Source organism: Cryptotermes secundus, unplaced genomic scaffold (genome assembly GCF_002891405.2).
Source record: "Cryptotermes secundus unplaced genomic scaffold, Csec_1.0 scaffold273, whole genome shotgun sequence".
NCBI classification, from domain to species: Eukaryota; Metazoa; Arthropoda; class Insecta; order Blattodea; family Kalotermitidae; genus Cryptotermes; species Cryptotermes secundus.
This window is the reverse complement of record NW_019744109.1, coordinates 1,489,597-1,509,384: the sequence shown is the minus strand read 5'-3', so window position 1 is coordinate 1,509,384 and position 19,788 is coordinate 1,489,597. Positions and strand designations below refer to the sequence as shown.

The 19,788-nt window shown below is 40.0% G+C and overlaps 1 protein-coding gene across 2 annotated transcripts; it reads left to right on the top strand.

Annotated features, from left to right (window-relative positions):
- The first annotated feature begins 1,046 nt into the window (after positions 1-1,046).
- LOC111874426 (anaphase-promoting complex subunit 7) lies at positions 1,047-19,788 on the top strand. Of its 2 annotated transcripts, none has more exons than XM_023869925.2 (10): positions 1,047-1,284; positions 4,063-4,285; positions 4,907-5,088; positions 5,454-5,566; positions 5,802-5,985; positions 6,968-7,414; positions 10,916-11,044; positions 13,048-13,193; positions 13,353-13,500; positions 18,658-19,788. In XM_023869925.2, exons 1-10 carry the CDS (start codon positions 1,216-1,218, stop codon positions 18,724-18,726), a joined length of 1,710 nt encoding a protein of 569 aa, XP_023725693.1. In that variant the 5' UTR covers positions 1,047-1,215; the 3' UTR covers positions 18,727-19,788. The 2 variants fall into 2 exon arrangements, with proteins under 2 accessions (XP_023725693.1, XP_023725692.1); XM_023869924.2 differs by having other exon boundaries at positions 4,907-5,106.

Sequence of the window (19,788 nt, the reverse complement as noted above, 5' to 3'; positions counted from 1 at the left end):
GCTGGGATTTGTTCAAAGGATGGACTTGGTGTGAAAGCTGGGATTTGTTCAAAGGATGGGCTTGGTGTGAAAGCTGGGATTTGATCGGATGTTGGAATATATCTGGACACTGGGACTTGGGGGAATAGGTTTTTGGGATTTTTCACAAAAACTATTGATCCTGTGGCTATCATGAATAATAGTAACGTTCCTCTTTTACACATTTTTGCGTATTTTCTATCCTTGTTGTTAAAGAAATTAGTTCTCTCCTGCTTACTCACAAGGTCTTCTTAGTGCGTTACAGTCTTCACTAGACTTTGTTTGGTAGTGTCTTCCAACAGCGGACGCTTCTTTCCTCTGGGTTCTCGAAATCCTCTAATTCACGCAGTAACTCACAGACTGGCTGACTGACTAACACAAACTCATGAATCAGAGTCAGTTCTACTTAAATTATCTAGGCACGGACACGTAGAAAACACCGTTCTACTGTTACAATGCAATTGTTGCCGTGGAAACATGCTTGTTTAGGAAGCCGTTACGTAGAAACGGCTGGTGTAGTTACTTCTTTAGCGCTTGTTGCCTGGCAATGTATTCCGAAATGTGTAGTTTTCATTGTTTTTTTACTTCCCTTTGCCATTCAATGGTGCAAACAATTCGGCAAAACATATTTGAACCTTCGCTGCATCAGTAAAATTAAATAGTCACTTCTCTGTTTAACGCATTAATACACACTGTATAAATGGAATTTGAAGTGACTGATATGACAGGAAGAAATTTAAATGACACAGATGATGATATTACGCTGGGTATTCTGATTTCGTGTTCTCGCTCCTTACCGTTTTTATGCAACTTCATCGATATATTTAACATTTACACTTCAATTTACACTTCAACGACTTCCTCTTTTTGCATTATGTAAAAGACTACATGCTTTGTACTAATTGGTAGTCATAACTTGAGTAGCCTTGCCAACATAGCCACGGAGGTTAAAGTGCCAGGCATCAACATTGAGATGCAAGTCTATTCCCTATTTGTCTGTGTTCCGTAGAGCGTTGTGGTACTGATCCGTGGTTGTCATAGTGGATGTTCGTTCGCTGGGCAAGCGAAGAAGTGAAGGGTAATAGCCTGTGTTTCTAGACCTACACGTCCTAGCGGAGCTAGGTATCATAGGAATGGTGTTAATTTGAATGTGTTAAGTGTTCCCATTTGTGATTTTAAAATATAAGCGTTTAAAATATGACTGGGGTGTTTGATCAGATAAAGTTGCTGTTTGAGCAGCAGTTGTACACAAACGTAGTTTCATTGGTGAGCATTAACCCAGGATCTTGAAGAGTAAAACGGTTGTTTGTCATATGTGCAAGGATACATAGCTGTTATCTATATAATATTGCTTGCAATTTACTAACACAAATCATCAAAGAAAACACGTAATAGACGTGGTGCATGCTTGTATAATCACCTTGTTCGTGACAGCAATTTCATTACATCAGATCTTCTGAAACAGTGATGTACCTCTGAAGTCAACCGGAGGTAGAATTTAAGCTCATTAATTGACATACTCTGTAAAACAGTGTTCATTGATGTAGAAAATGCCGAAGATAGAGCGAATAAAACATGGCATATTTATATTTAGAGTTGAACATTGCAAATAAGAGGAGAAGAAAGCATAAAATGGGATATAAACTTCGGCAAATCATTTTTTTTAATGCTAGTGGGGTGGAACTAAGTCCCTTGTACTGCGGCCACTTCTGGCCTATAGTACCAGCCCCAGATGATAGGTGAAGGTGATTGGGAAGCAATTGGTGGAATGAAGATTGGCGACTAACCGCTTGAGCTATGGTGAGGCCCTCGGCAAATACTTGTGGAGCTGAGCCCTATTTGAGAAGCTGCCAATTGTGCAGCCACTCAAGAATTTCCTAGCATTTTATGAAACCCGAAGGTTCATTACCTTGTTCACAATAGCCCTCCACTGATCTCTGTCCTGAGCCAGATCAATCCAATCCATCCCATTCTATCTCTCTAAGATCCATTTTAATGTTGTGCACCCACCTATGCCTTGGTCTTCCCAGTGGTCTGTTTCCTTCTGGCTTTCCCACCAATATCCTATATGCATTCCTCTTCTCCCCATACGTGCTACATGCCCTGCCCATTGCATTCTTCTTGACTTGATCATTCTAATTATACTTTGAGAAGAGTACAAGTTATGAAGCTCCTCATTATGCAGTTTTCTCCAACTTCCTGTCACTTCATCTCTCTTCGGTCCAAATATTCTCAACACCTTGTTCTCAAACACCCTCAGCCTGTGTTCCTCCCTTAATGTCAGAGACCAATTTTCACACCCATACAGAATCACAGGCAAAATTATAGTTTTGTATATTCTAATTTTTATGTTTTTGGACAGCAGACAAGAAGACAAAAAAAACTTCGGCAAATATCAAATTAAAATAAGCAAGTTGCATTATTAAAGTGAATAGAGTGGAATTTACGAGGGTTGGAACTTTAACAGTGGTAACACTGCTGTAGAGATGCCATGCAACAGAACCAAATACTGTTGCTTATACCACACATAAGTGACATACCTACTTTGCCTCAGAGGAAATGGACTTTCCCTTCCCTCATCACGCGAATGTGCAGTGACGAGAGCAGAGCCTCGTGTTAGCTGGTGGTCTAATGTAGTGTTGTCACGATGTTTTCAAAACAGGAACAACGGAGTTGGATGAAGATTGAATGTGCCAGAGGCCGTACAGCACGACAGTGTCATCAAGGTTTTCAAGAGGTTTGTGGGGAATCTGCATTGCCTTACAGAACAGTGGCAAGGTGGGTAAAAGCCTTCAACAAGGGACACCAAAATGTGGCAGACATGCGTCAGCCAAGTCATCTTAATGTCAGTGAAGAAGTGTATGCTCTTTCCGCGTTACTGGAGAATGATCCGACGCCATATGATTTGTTAGCAGCTCGAGAGACAGGATTAACGCATATGACTGTGCTTCACATTCTGAAGGAATGCCTGGGCATGAGGAAAATTGCATCATGATGGGTTCCGCACAATTTGACGGAAATGCAGAAATTGCTACGATACAATGCTGCTCGTAACCACTTGGAGCACTATGAGCGTGAAGGAGAGGCTTTCTTACGCGGTATCATTATGCTGGATGAGACATGGACCAAATCGTACAAGCCACAAATGAAATGCCAATCGAACGAATGACGTCATTACGGGTCACCACGAAAATCAGAAGTTCGTCAGAACTCCAACAATGTGAAAGTTGCGGTGATTCTCGTGTACGACTGTGATGGTGTTATCCTAACGCATACCATTCCCCGACAGCAGACCATCAGTGCGCAGTATTACTGTTCATTTTTGGGACACAACCTGCAACCAGCTTTGAGAAAGAAGTGGTGGCACTTTCTGCAGAACCCACCCATCATCTTGCAGGACAGTGCTCGGCCGCATGCAGCGCAAGCTGTGGCTGATTTGTTCAATCAATGGGGCTGGGAAGTGCTGTACCATCCACCATATTCCCTGGACTTAAGCCCTTGTGACTTTGACTTGATTCCTAAGATGAAGGAACCAGTTTGTGGCATTCCCTTCAGGCAGTAGACCGCTCCATTCGACGTATCAACACCACAGGTGCTGCTAAAGGTATCCTACGACTTCCACATTGCTGGCAATGGGTTGCACACAATGGTGGTGACTACATTGAAGAACAGTAAAACTTTGAAACATGCATTTATTTTGTATCAGTTGTAAATAAATAGTTGCCACTATTAAAGTTCCAACCCTCATATTTACCTGATCAAGGATGCAGACCATGTCATAATATGAATACGGTACTTAATACCAATACAGATATAAATACATAGTTGTTACCACTATTTACACACATTATGCAAAATAATTATGTATAAGAAATATTTTGTTTATGCATATTTGTGAATTTTCAGCTACAGTAAATTCTGCAGAGCAAGAATTATTATGCCTTTATGAAACAAATTTGAACACCAGTGTTAATACCCTTTGTGGTTTCTAACTTTTATATAACAATATAGTAGTAACCTAAGTTGGCTGTGTTTCAATTACAGGCAAATCTAGTTCTCTCCGTGAGTGATCACAATCCTGATATATTAACAGTACCAGCAAAGTTCCAGACATATGTTTATTATGGGGACTCACTGTTTTACCTTGGCCAGTATCGAAAAGCAGAAGCCATGTACCAAAAGGCTCTTCAGTTTAAGAAACCCCTCCTTAAATCCAAAGGAACTGCAAAACCACAGGACAACCAGAAAGAACTGATGCCAGATATTGGTAAGTGCGGTGTACTAATATCTTATGAAAGATAGAAATACTTTTGTTTATTTTCAACATCTAGATGTAATTTTTAAGTATTTGTGCAGTAGTAAGTAATTCAAAAGGGTATAGTTATGGTATTATTGGGATACTTGCTCAGTTAATTGTTGAAACCACGTTACAGCCTGTCGAACCTGAGCTAAATCGTACAGTACCAAGATGTCATGGGGGCACGCAGTAACATAGTTGGTTGAGGCACTATGCTACAAGCTGGAAGGTCCTGGGATCAAATCCCAATGAGGTTATTGGATTTTTTCAATTTACATAATCCTTCCAGCCGCACTATGGCCCTGGGCTCGACTCAACCTCTAACAGAAATGAGTACCAGGAATATTCTCGGCGGTAAAGGGCGGTCGGTGCGTAGGGCTGACAACCTGACCACCATCTGTGAGCCGATTGTCTAGAAAATGTGAGAGTCGCAACATCTGACAACCCTGTGGGCCTGCACGGCCTGTTACAGGGATAGCTTTACTTTACTTACTTTTACCAAGATGTCATATGAAACTTCTCATATTTTCCACACACCATAATTTTATGGAGCAGTGACTGATTTTAACTACTACCTATACTTTTATGCAGATATAAAATACCAGATTCATGTGTGCCATGTGAACTTGAAGCAGAATCACCAGGCTATCGAGGAGCTTAGGTCTATTCCAGGGAAGTTGCGGAATGCAAAGATCAACATGGCACTTGCCAAACTATACCAGCAGGGCGGAATGGAACGGTCAGCCATTACATCATACAAGGAGGTGTTGAGGGTATGGAGTCATGTTGAAGTAAGGACCTAATTTAACTGTTGTGTAGTGTGCCCGTGATATCAGCTGGAACGTCTTAAGTGTGGTACACTTGTAAACAGAAGCAGATTCATGTTGAAATATATTTCACCTCTGCTCTGAATAATTCTCCCTAGAGACCATTGTTGGTTGCCATATAACATCAGTAGAAAGTGCCCCAGAAGCACTGAATTCTTATATACTCTCAGTCTAATGGTTGTTTGAAACTTTAGACATTTGAATGTTTATCTCCCTGTAAGATAATTAAAATCCTAGACAATTAAGAATGTGAACTTCCTTTGGTGTTTCGTTGTTAATACAGATTTTCCGTTATGTGTTACGAACATTAGGAATGTCCCTTGGCTTTAGAAGCAGCAGAGGGATTGCTGAGTCTTGGTGTAAAAGGGATAGAAGTGAATGCTCTGGTCCTGGAAGGTGCATCCAGTTTTGGAAACATGGATTGGTGAGTCATCATCTGTATAATACAGGATTGGCAAGTGCCTTCATTCTTATCTTTATATTTTTCTTCCATTTGTTTGTATTCCCTTTTCCAAATAATTGCTATGTGTTTCATAATCATGACTTCTTTATGCGTAATGAAACGGCGGTTGATGTAATCATTAATTTAAGGTTTTAGAGAAGAAAAATTGGTGTTTGGGTAAGAATCAGCTGTGTGTTGGTTTTTTGGTTATGTACAGGTTAAATTCTTGGATTAAAGCCCATTTTCATCTTCACAATCGAGAGTATGGTCAGGCTATTTCAACATTCCGGCAGCTGGATGAACGTTCGTCATTACGAGACAATCTCAACCTTCTAGTTGCAATGGGGGAGAGTTACTACTATTCTGGAGATCATAAGAATGCTCTTATTGTGCTGCAGAGGGTGAGTACTGTTGTGCCATATGGACAAATTGGCAAGCACTTTCACTCATAGCATTTGATGTCTTACGTTTTAAAACAACAGAATTTACATATTTTATTCATGCAATAAAATGTTAGTGAAAAAATCACATTACTTGGCTGTTACAAAATTCATGTTGAGAAATGTCTAAGTTACAGAAATAAATCATTTCAGTGTTCGTCACAAAAATAAAAATTTATATTATCTTGAAACTAAAACATCATGGTCAAGTCTGCACCACTGAATTGTCTCTACATTGTCTCTATCATGGTGAAAGTAAGACACACCGCATGCATTAGATTTGCATCTATCCAAGATGGTTCCTGTCTACAGAGCATCGTGACACCTGAAAAGATGAAGTGTACATCTGATACCAATACAGATAGCCATTTTACTTGAGGTGCTGTGGGTTTTAAAAAGCTGGAAGTCTCTTTCTCAGATCCACAGATGGTGATTTGAATGTCGACAAAATCTCATTAGAGCAATTTAATTTTTGTCTGGGCCCAAAGTAGCAGTGGAAGGGAGGACGTAATAAGGCACAAACTGTTAGACCATCTGTAGACAGAAACAAATATTTGGCTTCACATAACAATGGCATTGAGGGATTGAACTTTTCTTTTACTAACTCTGGTACGTTGGAGTTGGGACATCTCAGTCAGTATATTGGTGGGTTGTGGGCTTGATGGCCATGCACAGCAGGGAATCCACAGCATCCAGACCGGCTGTGGGGCCCACCCAGCCTCCTGTCCAATGGGTACTGGAGGCAATTTCGCTGGGAGTAATTCAGCTGGGGCATGAAGCTCACCACTCACTTCCATCTAGTGCCTAGGTCAAGAATGCTGAAGCTGTATCTCCACTCCCCCTTATGTCTTCATGGAATGGTGCTTAATTAATTAAGCACAAGGACAACTTTTTCTTTCTTTGCACTCATATGTTTCTTCATAACATAGAATTTTGCTTGCAGGCACGTGCTTTGGACCCACATATGCAGAGAGGATTGGATATTCTGGCTGCTCTCCTAGCAAAGGAGCGGAAACATAAAGAATTGGAGAAACTGATATCACCAAGCATCACCGTATCAGAATATGGCCCAGAAACTTGGATCACAATGGCTTATTTTCTGTATGCTACAAAAAAGAACTCAAAAGCTGCCTACTTTGCCCAAAAAGCATGCTTCCTTAGCCCACGGAATGTAGAAGCATTGATCCTCAAAGGTGCCATATTGCTGGATCTAAAGAAATTTCAGGATGCAGTTGTGCACTTTCGAGAAGCAATGCAGGTGTCACCACATCGCTATGAACCCCACCGTGGCCTCGTCGATTGCTATATTGCCATGCACAGGCTCAGAGAAGCCCTCAATATTGCTAGTAATGCCTGCAAGCAGCTGGGACAGAATCCAAGAGCCCTCACTGTAAGAACTGTGTAAATATATCTTGCTAACTCAGTAACAGATACTTTAATACTGCTGAACCTGATTTTGGATATTGTAGTCCAGAATACCAAACTTTATTTTCTTTACATATACAGTAGAACTTGATTATAACGTCATCAAAGGGACCTAAAAATAGTGTCGTTATAAACGAATGTCGTTGTAACCGAAATGGGCACTTCCACAGTAGCCTTATGTTAGTCACGTAAAAATCTACCAAAAACCGAGTTAAAATGTTGCATTTTTAGTGAAATACGTAGTTAAGTACAGACTAACGTAACATTAACGTGGAATTGCCCAAATGTGTAATATCAAAGACATATTACAGCGCTTTTCACTGACAATACACACCGCACTAATACTGTATATTAAAGGTAGGCCTACTCACCAAATTACAGTAGATTACATCAATTGTTATGCCTTACTGTACCTAGATACGAGTACAGTAATCAGTTATCTTCATCTGTTTCCTGTTACTTGCCCAATACACACTTTCTAAATTACGTTCAATGTCCATCAGAGAAATTCAGGAATGAAAATGACGTTACATACGAGGTTGATGCATTTGTGCATGTCGTACTAAGCAAGGCATAAAAACAGTTGCTTTATGAGGAATTAGTTCGTACCATTGAATATTTGATGCAATAGACAAGGTGTCGCAGAAACCGATGTTGCTATAAGCAAGTTTTACTGTATATATATCCCCCCCCCATTATTATGTTGTCAGCCTTACCCCATTTTTCAAAGGATTTTCTTCCAGTATGATTTCATACTGAGTTCTTTATGCATTTAATGTTTTTCCAGGCCAACCAACGTACCCAGCCTTGTTTTAATTACCATTTTAAGGCTGACAGAGTAGAGCTGACACAGAGACTGTGAAGTTCATTGTGTGTGTGTGTGTGTGTGTGTGTATGTTTAATGTCTCTCACAGAAAACTTGTGTACAGTTATTACAAATATATATTATACCTAGCTGCATGTTTTGACCTTAAATGTTATCATTGGTCTGATTTTTGTATTTTAACAAAACTGATGTTAATTGCTAATGTTGTTTATATTTTCCAGTATACTCACGAGTTTCATGTTGAACTTAAATTTGAAAGCATAATGTGTAAAATTGTTTAAACTGATTATAAAGTTATAAAATATATCAATTCACGCAAATCATCTTTATAATACCTGGTTCACATGTCACTGTATTACATTTAGTTCAAGAGCCATTTTGCTTATGTCTTGTGCTCCATGCAGTATTATTATTATTGTTAGAGGGGGTGGGTTTCCCCATGCACCACAACTAATAGTCTATTGTACGTCTCCCTTTGATATTCTACCAGTCGCGCCATACCCTGCCAGTACTGGTGCTCACAGTCAGCCCCGTTCAGCCAGCAAAGCTGGCAGTGGTTCCCGATACTTCCCCATCTACCGGAGGCATTGGAAACTACTTGGGCGGGAAACTTTGCCTAATTTTGCTCAGAGGTCTTCTAGAGACATGAGGATCTTTTACGTGCCGTAAATCTACGACACGGGACCCACGGCTTAAAGTCCCTCCCGGAGGACTTGTTCCCTGAATTTTTCCGCCCTCAAAAATTCCACGACCTCCGCCGGGTTTGAACCCGCGTACTTTGAGTCATGAGGTGGGAATGTTACCCCTAGACTACGGAGACCGCTCTCCAGGCAGTAACTCACTTCATTTGATATTGTGGAAATTTGATTTGCTTGTTATGATACTGTGTTGCTGAAATTCTTATGCATGCTCCGATGTTACAGTATAATTTTGTCATTATTATTCTAGCTAAGCTATGGTGTATTTTTCATTTTGTATTTTTTTCCAGTGTTATAATGACAGTTTTGCTCTTAAATGTATTGATTTGTAATTATAATATTTTGAAAATCATATCTTGTAATATATGGATCATGTGAATCATGTATTAAAGGTTACTGAAGTTCTTTATGTTGTCATATCCAATGTTGGAAAGTGGTACTTTTGCCAGGTTGTGAGGTGGATGAGTGTGTTGCGTTTATATATTAATGTTGGTTATGTGAATGATTCCCTGGTTGATAGTGCTTTTCCCTGTGATCGTAATGTTGGTATACAGTTTCAGATCTTGGATTAATATTGTCTGTGGATGTTTCATTGATATGTTGATAATGTGCCTCCCAGCTAGTACTATCACCTTTTTAGACAACTAATACATAATGTAACGTGGATGGCGCAACAGGAAGTAGGGGTAAGTAGGGGTCACATGAACTGTGCGTTTCTGCAAGTGACATCACGCAACAGGCGAGTCCGTGCAGAGACTGTTGCTAGGCAATCGGTAAACGTAGCAATTAGTCAGCAGGGAAATGAGGTGTGTTTTCCACTGTCTGACTGAGGGTTTATAAAGGAGACTGGAATGGGTAAGGTGTTAGTTGATATGCAGCGGCCGCCAAAACCAGTTAGTATTTGGAGCATTCAGTTCAGTGGAAGTCTAGCAGTTGCTGAGTGCAGTTGCGCATTAGCAGTCGGTTTCCAGCCTTCGAAGAGATGAGGTGAAGTCCAGCAGCCACGAGTTGTTAAGTTGTATCGAGTGAATGGCAGTGACTACAGCAGGAGAAGTAATTGTGATACTGCAGATGGCAGTAATTGGGACACAATTTACAGTGTCCCAATTACTGCCATTCACTTGATACAACTTAACAACTCGTGGCTGCTGGACTTCACCTCATCTCTTCGAAGGCTGGAAACCGACTGCTAATGCGCAACTGCACTCAGCGTCTGCTAGACTTCCACTGAACTGAAGGCTCCAAATACTAACTGGCTTCGGCCGTCACTGCATTTCAACTGACTGCTTACGCATTCCAGTCTCCCTTATAAACCCTCAGTCGGACAGCAGAATATGCACCTAGCTTCCCTGTTGCATAATTGCCGTGTTTACCGATTGCCTAACAACAGTCTCTGTACGGACTTGCCTGTTGCGTGACGTCACAGCCTAGAGGGGAGGGGTGTTTACCAAGCGTTGCATAATGATGGAAGGAGTGGGGGTAGGTGACGTCACTCGTGGAAACGCAGAGTTCACATGACCCCTACTTCCTGTTGCACCATCCACATTACATTATTAATGGATTATTTTATTAACAATAATAATAAGTATTATAAGAATTATGAAATCATGAAACTGATGCTTATATATATTTTTGTATGCTTTCTGCTGTATAACGTCCGTAGGTACTATGAAGGAACTTGGCAAGTACCATGTGGTATCTGGAATTCTGTTAATATGAGCATTATGGCAACATGATGCCAGCAAAACAGTTTAAACTGAGGATTATCTAAAGCAAATAAAAGCAGTGATGCGTAGAACATGCAGTTAATTTACTGAATATTTTATATAAGATGTATTACATGATTGTGAAACTGGTGGCATGAATTGAAATATCATCTTCAGTTTTCAAATTTAGGCAAATTGTCTATTAAGAAACTAACATTTTTGGTTTTCTGGTACAGCTATATGCATCGGTCCTTATGAAGGATCCACTTACTGTATGTAAAGCGAAGAGCATCCTGGAGAAAGCTCTTGCACAGGATGAGATGTATTTGCCTGCAGTGTACCTCTTAGCTGAAATGTATGAGCAGGTGAGTTACACATTCAGTCCTCCCTCACATCACTTCTCAAAAAATAATGTGCGTTATGTATAACTGTTTAATTCCTTGGAATTGAGTCCTTCCCGAGGAGCCACCAGTCGCTGAGCTACACAGGTCTTTCCTATCATTTTATGGAACCAAAAGGTTCATTACCATGTTCACAGGAGCCTTCCACTGTTCCCTATCCTGAGCCAGATTATTCCAGTCCATACCAGCACATATTTCTATATGATCCAATTTAATATGATCCTTGCACCTATATCCGAGTGTTCCTGGTGGCCTCTTTCCTTCTGGTTTTCCCACTATAATCCTGAATGTGTTCCTCTTTTCTCCCATAGGTATTCCATGACCTGGTCATCTCACTCTATCCCTTTGACGTGGTCATTTAAATTCCGCGGCCGCGGCTCCTGCGGTAATATATTCAGCCGGCCATTTAAATTTTGCTCGAAAATTATTTATTCATCATTGTTCTTAAATTCTATGAGATAGGAACATGAAACTTTCACTAAAATGATCTTAAATGGTGGTTTTATAACCTTACCTTATAATATGGGCGCCCTGTATCTCGGCCATGGAAGCAGGTTGTTTAGTATTTCAGCAGTGAATGGTACGCCTTGAAGGATGAAACTTTCACTAAAATGATCTTAAAAGATGAATTTTATAACCTTACCTTATAATATGAGCGCCCTGTATCTCGGTAATGGAGGCAGTTGGTTTAGTAGAAGGAAGGCCTTGAAGCATTCGTATAACCCAACGGTGCCCCACGTTCACCATTCTCCGCTCCAATATTGTGTATTTTTTTTGGCCCTTTTTTTTAACCACACATATGTGCGGCCTTGCCTTCTTACCCGTGAGGGGTATACTTCAAGGAAATGTCTTTCCGTGACCCGTTTAGTTGCCAGGTCAGCTGTAGTAAATTCAACGTTACGAGTTATCATAACAAGGGGTTGTTGCTATGCCTTTGATATTCCATCCATTTTGGCGGCAGGAGATGTCGTAGGGGTGACCACAGAATTCATGAAGTTATTCTAAGAACTGTCTGGTATGTAGTGAACGAAAGTAGAGCTTAGCTGGCTCAAAAAAATATTTATGGTCATCCCTCGAAACGACCACCAAGGTCAGTACGATAAAATGGAGTCAACTGGAGCGATAATGAGCGAAGGAATGAGTTCTTTTCCCTCCCCCACACACATCCGTATCGTCTCAGGGGGTGACCACAGTGTTCTGCCTTAAAATGTGGCGTTTTTCTAAGAAATGGGTGCTATGTACTGTGCGAAAGCAATCGATTTTGCAGGCATAAACTTTTGTACATCCCTCTTCTAAGAATTCCAATTGAATAGCCAGCTCAGGGCAATATGATATTATAAACACCAGCACATATCAGTCTCTGGTGTTTATAGCTTCAGAGCAAACAAAACACATCATTCATAACAGAAACAGCTCGCAATAGCCACAGGAACGTTGCTGCAAGACAGGCATATGTAACGACGACTTAGCGCTCTTAAACGCGTGTGTCATTAAATACAGTCCTCCTGACAACAGGCCAGTGAAAAATCTAACAATCTACAGCAAAACCATCAATTATTATGGGCGTTATAACATACGTGTGCAGCTGGACGAAACATACACGTCGAACCCCCCCAGACGATTTAAATCCCTGACGAAACATACACGTCGAACCACGGCAACGGGCTATATAAAATATAAAATTATATGTTACAGACATCTATTTGGGTTTCATATCTTCATACAAGGTGGTTCAAATATGACCAGGACTGATTTTTTTTTTTTAAACATAATTGCTGAACACTTACTGCACACGTCAGTCTTCAACGTACTCCCCTCTATGGTCAACACATTTTTTTGACTTTGGATCACTGAAATTGGTGGTTAAATGAGGAACATCAAAGGGGAGTGTTGCACTGTACATCCACTATGTTGCCTGTCCAAGTAGTGCCAAAATGATTCTCCATTAATATGAAGATAATTTTCAGGAGATGGCATTAGAGAGTGCAGTAACATTATTGGAGAAGCAGGTAGAACTGCAGCCAACTTGCAAACTACACCAGATGCTGGGTGACCTATTGGCTCGTGTCCATGAGGAAGATAAAGCCCTGGACCATTATTGTACTGCTTTAAAGTGAGTTCACTTTTGTAGCATAACTAATTGTGTTATGGTTGGATACAGTATTTATCGGATTGCTATGTCTCTTCTGTCTTTTAATACTTTGGTAATTTAGTACTGTATTTTCTTTGCACTTTTTACCATGAAATTAAATGAGGTGTATATGTTTGACAGTTTAGATCCGAATAACCGGCGTGCATTAGAAGGAATGCACAGGATAGATCACTCATCAAGCAAATTGGATACCTCGTATTTTTTGACAGTGGGAGAAGAAGAAGGGGGTGACACTACATATGAGCGAATAGCAGACTCTGAGAATGAGGTACTCTGTTGACTTGTACTAACTATACTTATTTGATGAAAGGAAATATTGTGACATAGTTGGCACCACTCAATTCTGTGTTTGTAGGTTCAAGGTTTAAATTTTAAGGTACCAGTATAATCCTGGGGATACCAGTTGACTAGGGTTGATACTTTATGATGGCAAATTATTCAGCCTGTCAGTATTCTATTCCATCATAATATTGTGTATGAACAACTTATTGACTCCATCACCACAATTAGTGTATAAACTTTATATATTGTCACATGTATGGGTGTGACTATAGATGGGGTTTGGGTTGGTGAATTCAAGTCATAGCTACAAATAAATATATCACTATCACTGATTTCCACAGTTCACAAATCATTGCACTCCAAGTCTTCTCAGTTTGCTTTCACCAGTCATTTCCTGATAATGGATCGTAAAAATGAAGGTCTCCAACTTCTGTTCTCACATCGTTACTGTCTGGCAAGTATCCCAGAACTGAACTCTTGTCAACTGTGAACTGAACTATAGTGCAATCTGTTCTCAACCTCCCTCACAGAGCTAGACTCAGTTGCCAACCCTCAACTAGCTCCTCAGCTGGCCTAGGGGTCCTCACTATACAACCATGGTGTGGATCCAACAGAAAATACTGCCTCGCAACAATTCTCTTATTGTTGTCATGTGAAGTTGCCTAGCAATAACCAGGATATTGTATCCACAAGAATGTGTGTACTGAGCTGTCGCTCAAAAATGGCAGTTTGTTTATTCGCCTATTACATGACAACGGCTGTACTCGTTCCTTCCAAGGTGTATGCCTAGCAATAGGTGCGTACACTACAGTATTATTTTATGTTATGTTCTGGCTCTTTATGGCCACCATTGGCAAATAACATGTGTAACCTCCCTCAGATGTAAACATTGGTCATCATAGAGGAATATAACCACAAAATAGAGAGTGAGGATAAATATTACAACATGACACCTGAACGCTGGAAGTGTGTAGTCAGGGAAACACCACAGAGACGTCCATTGAGATAATGGTTCAGTAAACCCATTTCTGAGGTTACGCTCTCAACAGTGGAAGGACAGCTGTTGCTGGATAGCAAGTCACTAGACACGTTTCAGTGACAACAGATATGCACGCAGTGACAGAGGAACTATTAGAAGTGGTGATCTCTATTCAGCTCACCCCAAAGTTATAAAATGGGGACAAACAATGGATTTGAAAGTTCGGTTCAGTCATAAGTGAGTCATCATTTGGCAGTCGTAAGAGAATTGAGAAGGTAGTCCAGTAGTTCAGTGTTCAGCTGAGGAAGGTTAACCAGCAGACAACAGAAGCTGAAGAAGTGACCGATTCGTAAATCAACCCAGTCAGTAGAAGAGAGGACTCTCACAGTCCAGCAGAATGGAGCAAGTCTAAAGGAGTCATTGATTGTGAGCTGTTATAATTGATTGTAATTAAGAGTTAATGTACTAAGTGACAATAAATCCAGGCCAGAACCCAATATTATTAATCATGGAACCCCAGACATGTGACGTTTTGGTGTCAGAAGTGGTTATGACCATAAATATATGAGAATATTTTGTCTGATTATGGCCATAAAAAGAGGAAACATGTTGTGAAATGCTATATGAAGTTTATACATGAATTGTGGTGACGGAACTAATAATTATTTTGTTGGCTTTAACCCTTTCGCGCGGTGATTTAAATTCCGCTGCCGTGTCTCTCCGGCGGTAATATATTCAGCCGGCCATTTAAATTTTGCTCGAAAATGATTTATTCATCATTGTTCTTAAATTCTATGAGATAGGAACATGAAACTTTCACTAAAATGATCTTAAAATGTGGTTTTATAACCTTGCTTTATAATATGAGCGCCCGGAATCTCGGCAATGGAAGCAGTTCGTTTAGAATTTGAGCAGTGTATCGTACGCCTTGAAGCATGAAACTTTCACTAAAATGATCTTAAAAGATTGTTTTATAACTTTGCCTTATAATATGAGCGCCCGGTATCTCGGTGGTGGTTCAGAATTTGAGCGGAGTGTTGCACGCATTGAAGCATTCTACTATACACAGCGCTGACTCACATTCACCAAACCAGTACTGCGTATCTCTCATTTGGCTCTTTTTTCCGTAAACAAAACATCTTCTGTGCGGCCTTGCCTTCTTCCCCGTGGGGGGAATATAAGAAGAAATGTCTCTCCGTGAGTCGTATCGCTAGCCAGATTAGCTGCAGTAAATTCAACCTTTATGTTATCATAACAAGTGTTGGTGCTTCTGCGTTTCATTTTCCATCCATTTTGGCGGCATAAGACGTCGTAGGGGTGACCACAGAATTCATGAAGTTATTCTAAGAACTGGCTGGTATGTAGTGAACGAAAGCAGAGCTTAGCTGGCTCAAAAAAATATTTATGGTCATCCCTCGAAACGACCACCAAGGTCAATACGATAAAATGGAGTCAACTGGAGCGATAATACATGAAGGAATGAGTTCTTTTCCCTCCCCCACACACACCCGTATCGTCACAGGGGGTGACCACAGTGTTCTGCCTTAATTTGTGGCGTTTTTCTAAGAACTGGCTGCCATGTACTGTGCGAAATCAATCGATCTTGCAAGAATAAAATTTGGACATCCCTCTTCTAAGAATTCCAATTGAGTGTGTTAGTGTGGCCAGCTCAGGGCAATATGATATTATAAACACAGCACATATCACGTCTCTGCTGTTTATAACTTCATAGCAAAGAAAACACGCCATTCATAACAGTAGAACCGCTCGCAATAGCCACAGGAACTTTGCTGCAAGACAGGCATATGTAACGATGACTTAGCGCTCTTAAACTCGTGTGTCATTAAATACAGTTCTCCTGACAACAGGCCAGCGAAAAATCTAACAATCTACAGCAAAACCATCAATTATTATGGGCGTTATAACATAGATGTGCAGCTGGACGAAACATTGACGTCGAACCCCCCCCAGACGATTTAAATACCTTGACGAAACATACACGTCAAACCACGCTGAACGGTTAACCCTGGGATCTGGCAATGTAAAAAGTTTATGTACATGGGGAATACTAGGCTCTTATATTGGTTCAGTGTGTACATAATCTTCACTCATTTTATCAGTCATTAATGAAATCTGCCAATTTGGTGCATCCAAGAATTTAAAATATAGTAGTTTTATCACTGTTTAGGCCCGTGACAGTTTAACTATGTTATCACAATGATTTTTGAAGTCAGTAGTTGGGTTAACAAAAAGGGGTAGAATAAAAAATGAAGATAAATGCATATAATTAAGTGGAAATTTTGGTGAATATAAATATAGTTGGTTACACCATATACAAACAACGGGGGAAGTTAGATTACATAAATGTATCCTACGGAACAGCTTCTTAGAAGGGAGAGATATTGGTCAGTTAGGAGATGTAACAGGCCAGTAGACTTATTGCTTGGAGTAGAGGAAAATGAAGCCTTTGTGAGAAGGACAGATAAAGCTTGGTCTTAGAATGTGAGGATAGCGCAGCTGTAGAGTTTGCTTTAAACTGCTAGTTTCGTATGACTTTAACAATTGTCGCCCTCACATGAAGAGCAGTAGCAGATTACTGGTAACATCTCACAGAGTTTAGCAACTTGTTTTTCTGTTTTGTTTTACACTCGCCCAGGCCTTCCATGAGAAACATGAATAATGATAGTAATGTAAACTGAAGTGTAGAAACTGTGAAGAGAAGAAAGAAGAATGTAGCATATATAGTTGTTGCTCTGCAGTGATTACAAGAAGGAACATGCATTGCTTGGTAATGGCCGGTAAACATGTCACCAGTACCCAGGCTATCACTAGGCAACTTCTTGGTAAACAGGTTCCTGTAACAATGGATATGCATGCAACAGTTGAGGTATTGTTGGGCTGTAACAGTGGAAATTGTGTTTTCTGTGTGGTCTGTGCTGAGATGTTATAAGCAGGACAGTCTGAAGCAACGAGTCTGTTATTAGTTGAAGTTATCATCAGCTCAGTTGAAAGTCAGCCTGTGAAGAGAAGACTATTGGGTTGGTGTGAAATGGCTGCCCAGTTAGTTGAACTGTCATTTGATGGGAGTTCTGCATGGGCAGCTATGACGAGAGGACCTGATAGTGGGAAGCTAAAAATCTCCCCTGGTAGAAGCGGTTGCCAGGAAATGGCTAGTGGAGACTGTAATAGACTGAGGACACTAGTCTGTGTGTGTCAGTGGTCTGTAAAGTATAGTTTTGAGTGGTGTATGCAAGTGATCAACAAATCCATTCACCAATCCATACCCCAGCTGTAGTCACACACTCGTAAAATGTTACAATAATAATGAAAATTCATTAAAAGGTAATTACATATATTTATCAGTGTCCATAACTTTATTCATGAATTTCAGTACTTACATTAGTGCAGATGTGTTCCATTACAAGTATAACACAAAATGTGAGCAAGAACGACTTTTCTGGTTCAAGATGAGAATTTGAAAATGGTTCAACAGTCTAAAATGAAAATGAGAATTTTCTGTACTAGACCAATGTTTTCACGTTGTACTAAATGTACTACTTGTCCCTTTGTGTATCAGATTCTTTTTCAGTGAGAAATGAAGAAGAAGAAATGTAAGGTCTGCCACGTATGTCTAATAGGATGTCAAGATATTGTAAGACATCATCTAAATGGAAAAGAAGCAGTGGATGTTTAAAGAAAATTCAGAACAAGAATTTCTGGGAAGAACAGATTGCCTGTTTACCTTTAATATGACACAGACCTCACAGAAAATGACGTGTCCAACAGTTCTATTGCATGTGTATTTGTTGCCGCAGTAACATTCTACCGGGTCATTGCCTAGCAGTGTTATGAGGACACACAGACTGGTGGAAGAGATTTATGAAGTATGCCATTGAAATGGGCTCAGATGCCATGATATACATACCAAGTTTCATCAATATTGGTTCAGCCATTTGGGAGTTGATAAGGGGGGGCACGCAGACAGCATGATGATTGCACAAGCCTACTTTTATTTTTTCAATATAAGAAAAGTATAGTAAAATTCATGTTATGGTCAGGTTAACCATAGAAGCAAGAAGAGCAAGAAGTGTTGCTTTTACATTCCTGTATATATTTTACTCTGTATTATGATAAAATTACAGTTTTGCTCATTTTGTTCATTAGGGAGAAGCAGATGAGAGTGAAACTGAAGCTGTGTGGTCTGACATGGACCTTGAACTGAACAGCCAATGAGGAGATCAGTACTAGTTCAGATGACTAAAGAAGATGGTGAAATAGTTTCATAATGGCTTGTGATTGAAGCTCCTGCAAGGAAACCAGGCTGGGCATTTTCCAGTTTGGAATAAAATTTGTGAGACTTTGTGCATGTAATAAAAAAATGTTAGCCTAAATTTTATTGTCAGTATTGTTTCTTTTTGGATCTGTAGTATGTCTTGATTGTAACGTATGTTGTGTTTCAAGCAGTGGCATGCGGTACTATTTTTAGTAAGTGAAGCAGTGGTATCTGATAAACAAACTGATAGCAAACAACTCACCAAAATTTACATCACTTATTGAGTCAATAAAGTAATTTTGTATTCTGTTCGATAAACCTGTAAATACTGTACGGTTCTCAAGGTGAACGTTGAGTTTATATTACCTCAACAAGTGAACTAATTCCACATAATTACCTCGGTCGATAGAATCCACGCTTTCGTCATGACCCCAGAGGGCAAGTTGCCTCTTTACTAAATGGCAGCTGATATCAATCAAGCGTTTCATTATTTCTCTATTTTCTTTCACATTTTCATTATGCTGTAGTATCGTCAGGTGCTTTTGATTGTCAAGTTTACAGTCAATTCGAGATTTCCTGAACATAACCAGTTGCACTGTTGAAATAATGTGAGTCTGAGAGTTCTCATGTCATTTCAATGCTTTATGAACATTGTTGATATCACCAAACCCAGTCTTGTTCCATAGATGTTTTTTCAATGAGAAACAATAGGCATGGCCAACAAAACAATTTTCCCATATTACTGCAACTGGATAGCCACTCTCTTTTAGAATACTGTTCCAAATTAAATTTCCTCACACATAATTTGATTTGTGCTTTAACTCTCATGTCAGTCGTCCTCTTTCTATAATTATTTTCTTTTCAGAAAAGTCCCTGCTTCCGTTTTAAAAGGCTTTCGATTGCACAGTCGCAGTCACGTTGTCTGCTAGCATTTATTTTAGCTGTAGCCTGTGCGTGTAGTCTAATCATGCCCCTGCCCTTGTACCACAATATCACACTTGCTTCCCTTAAACGCAGATAGC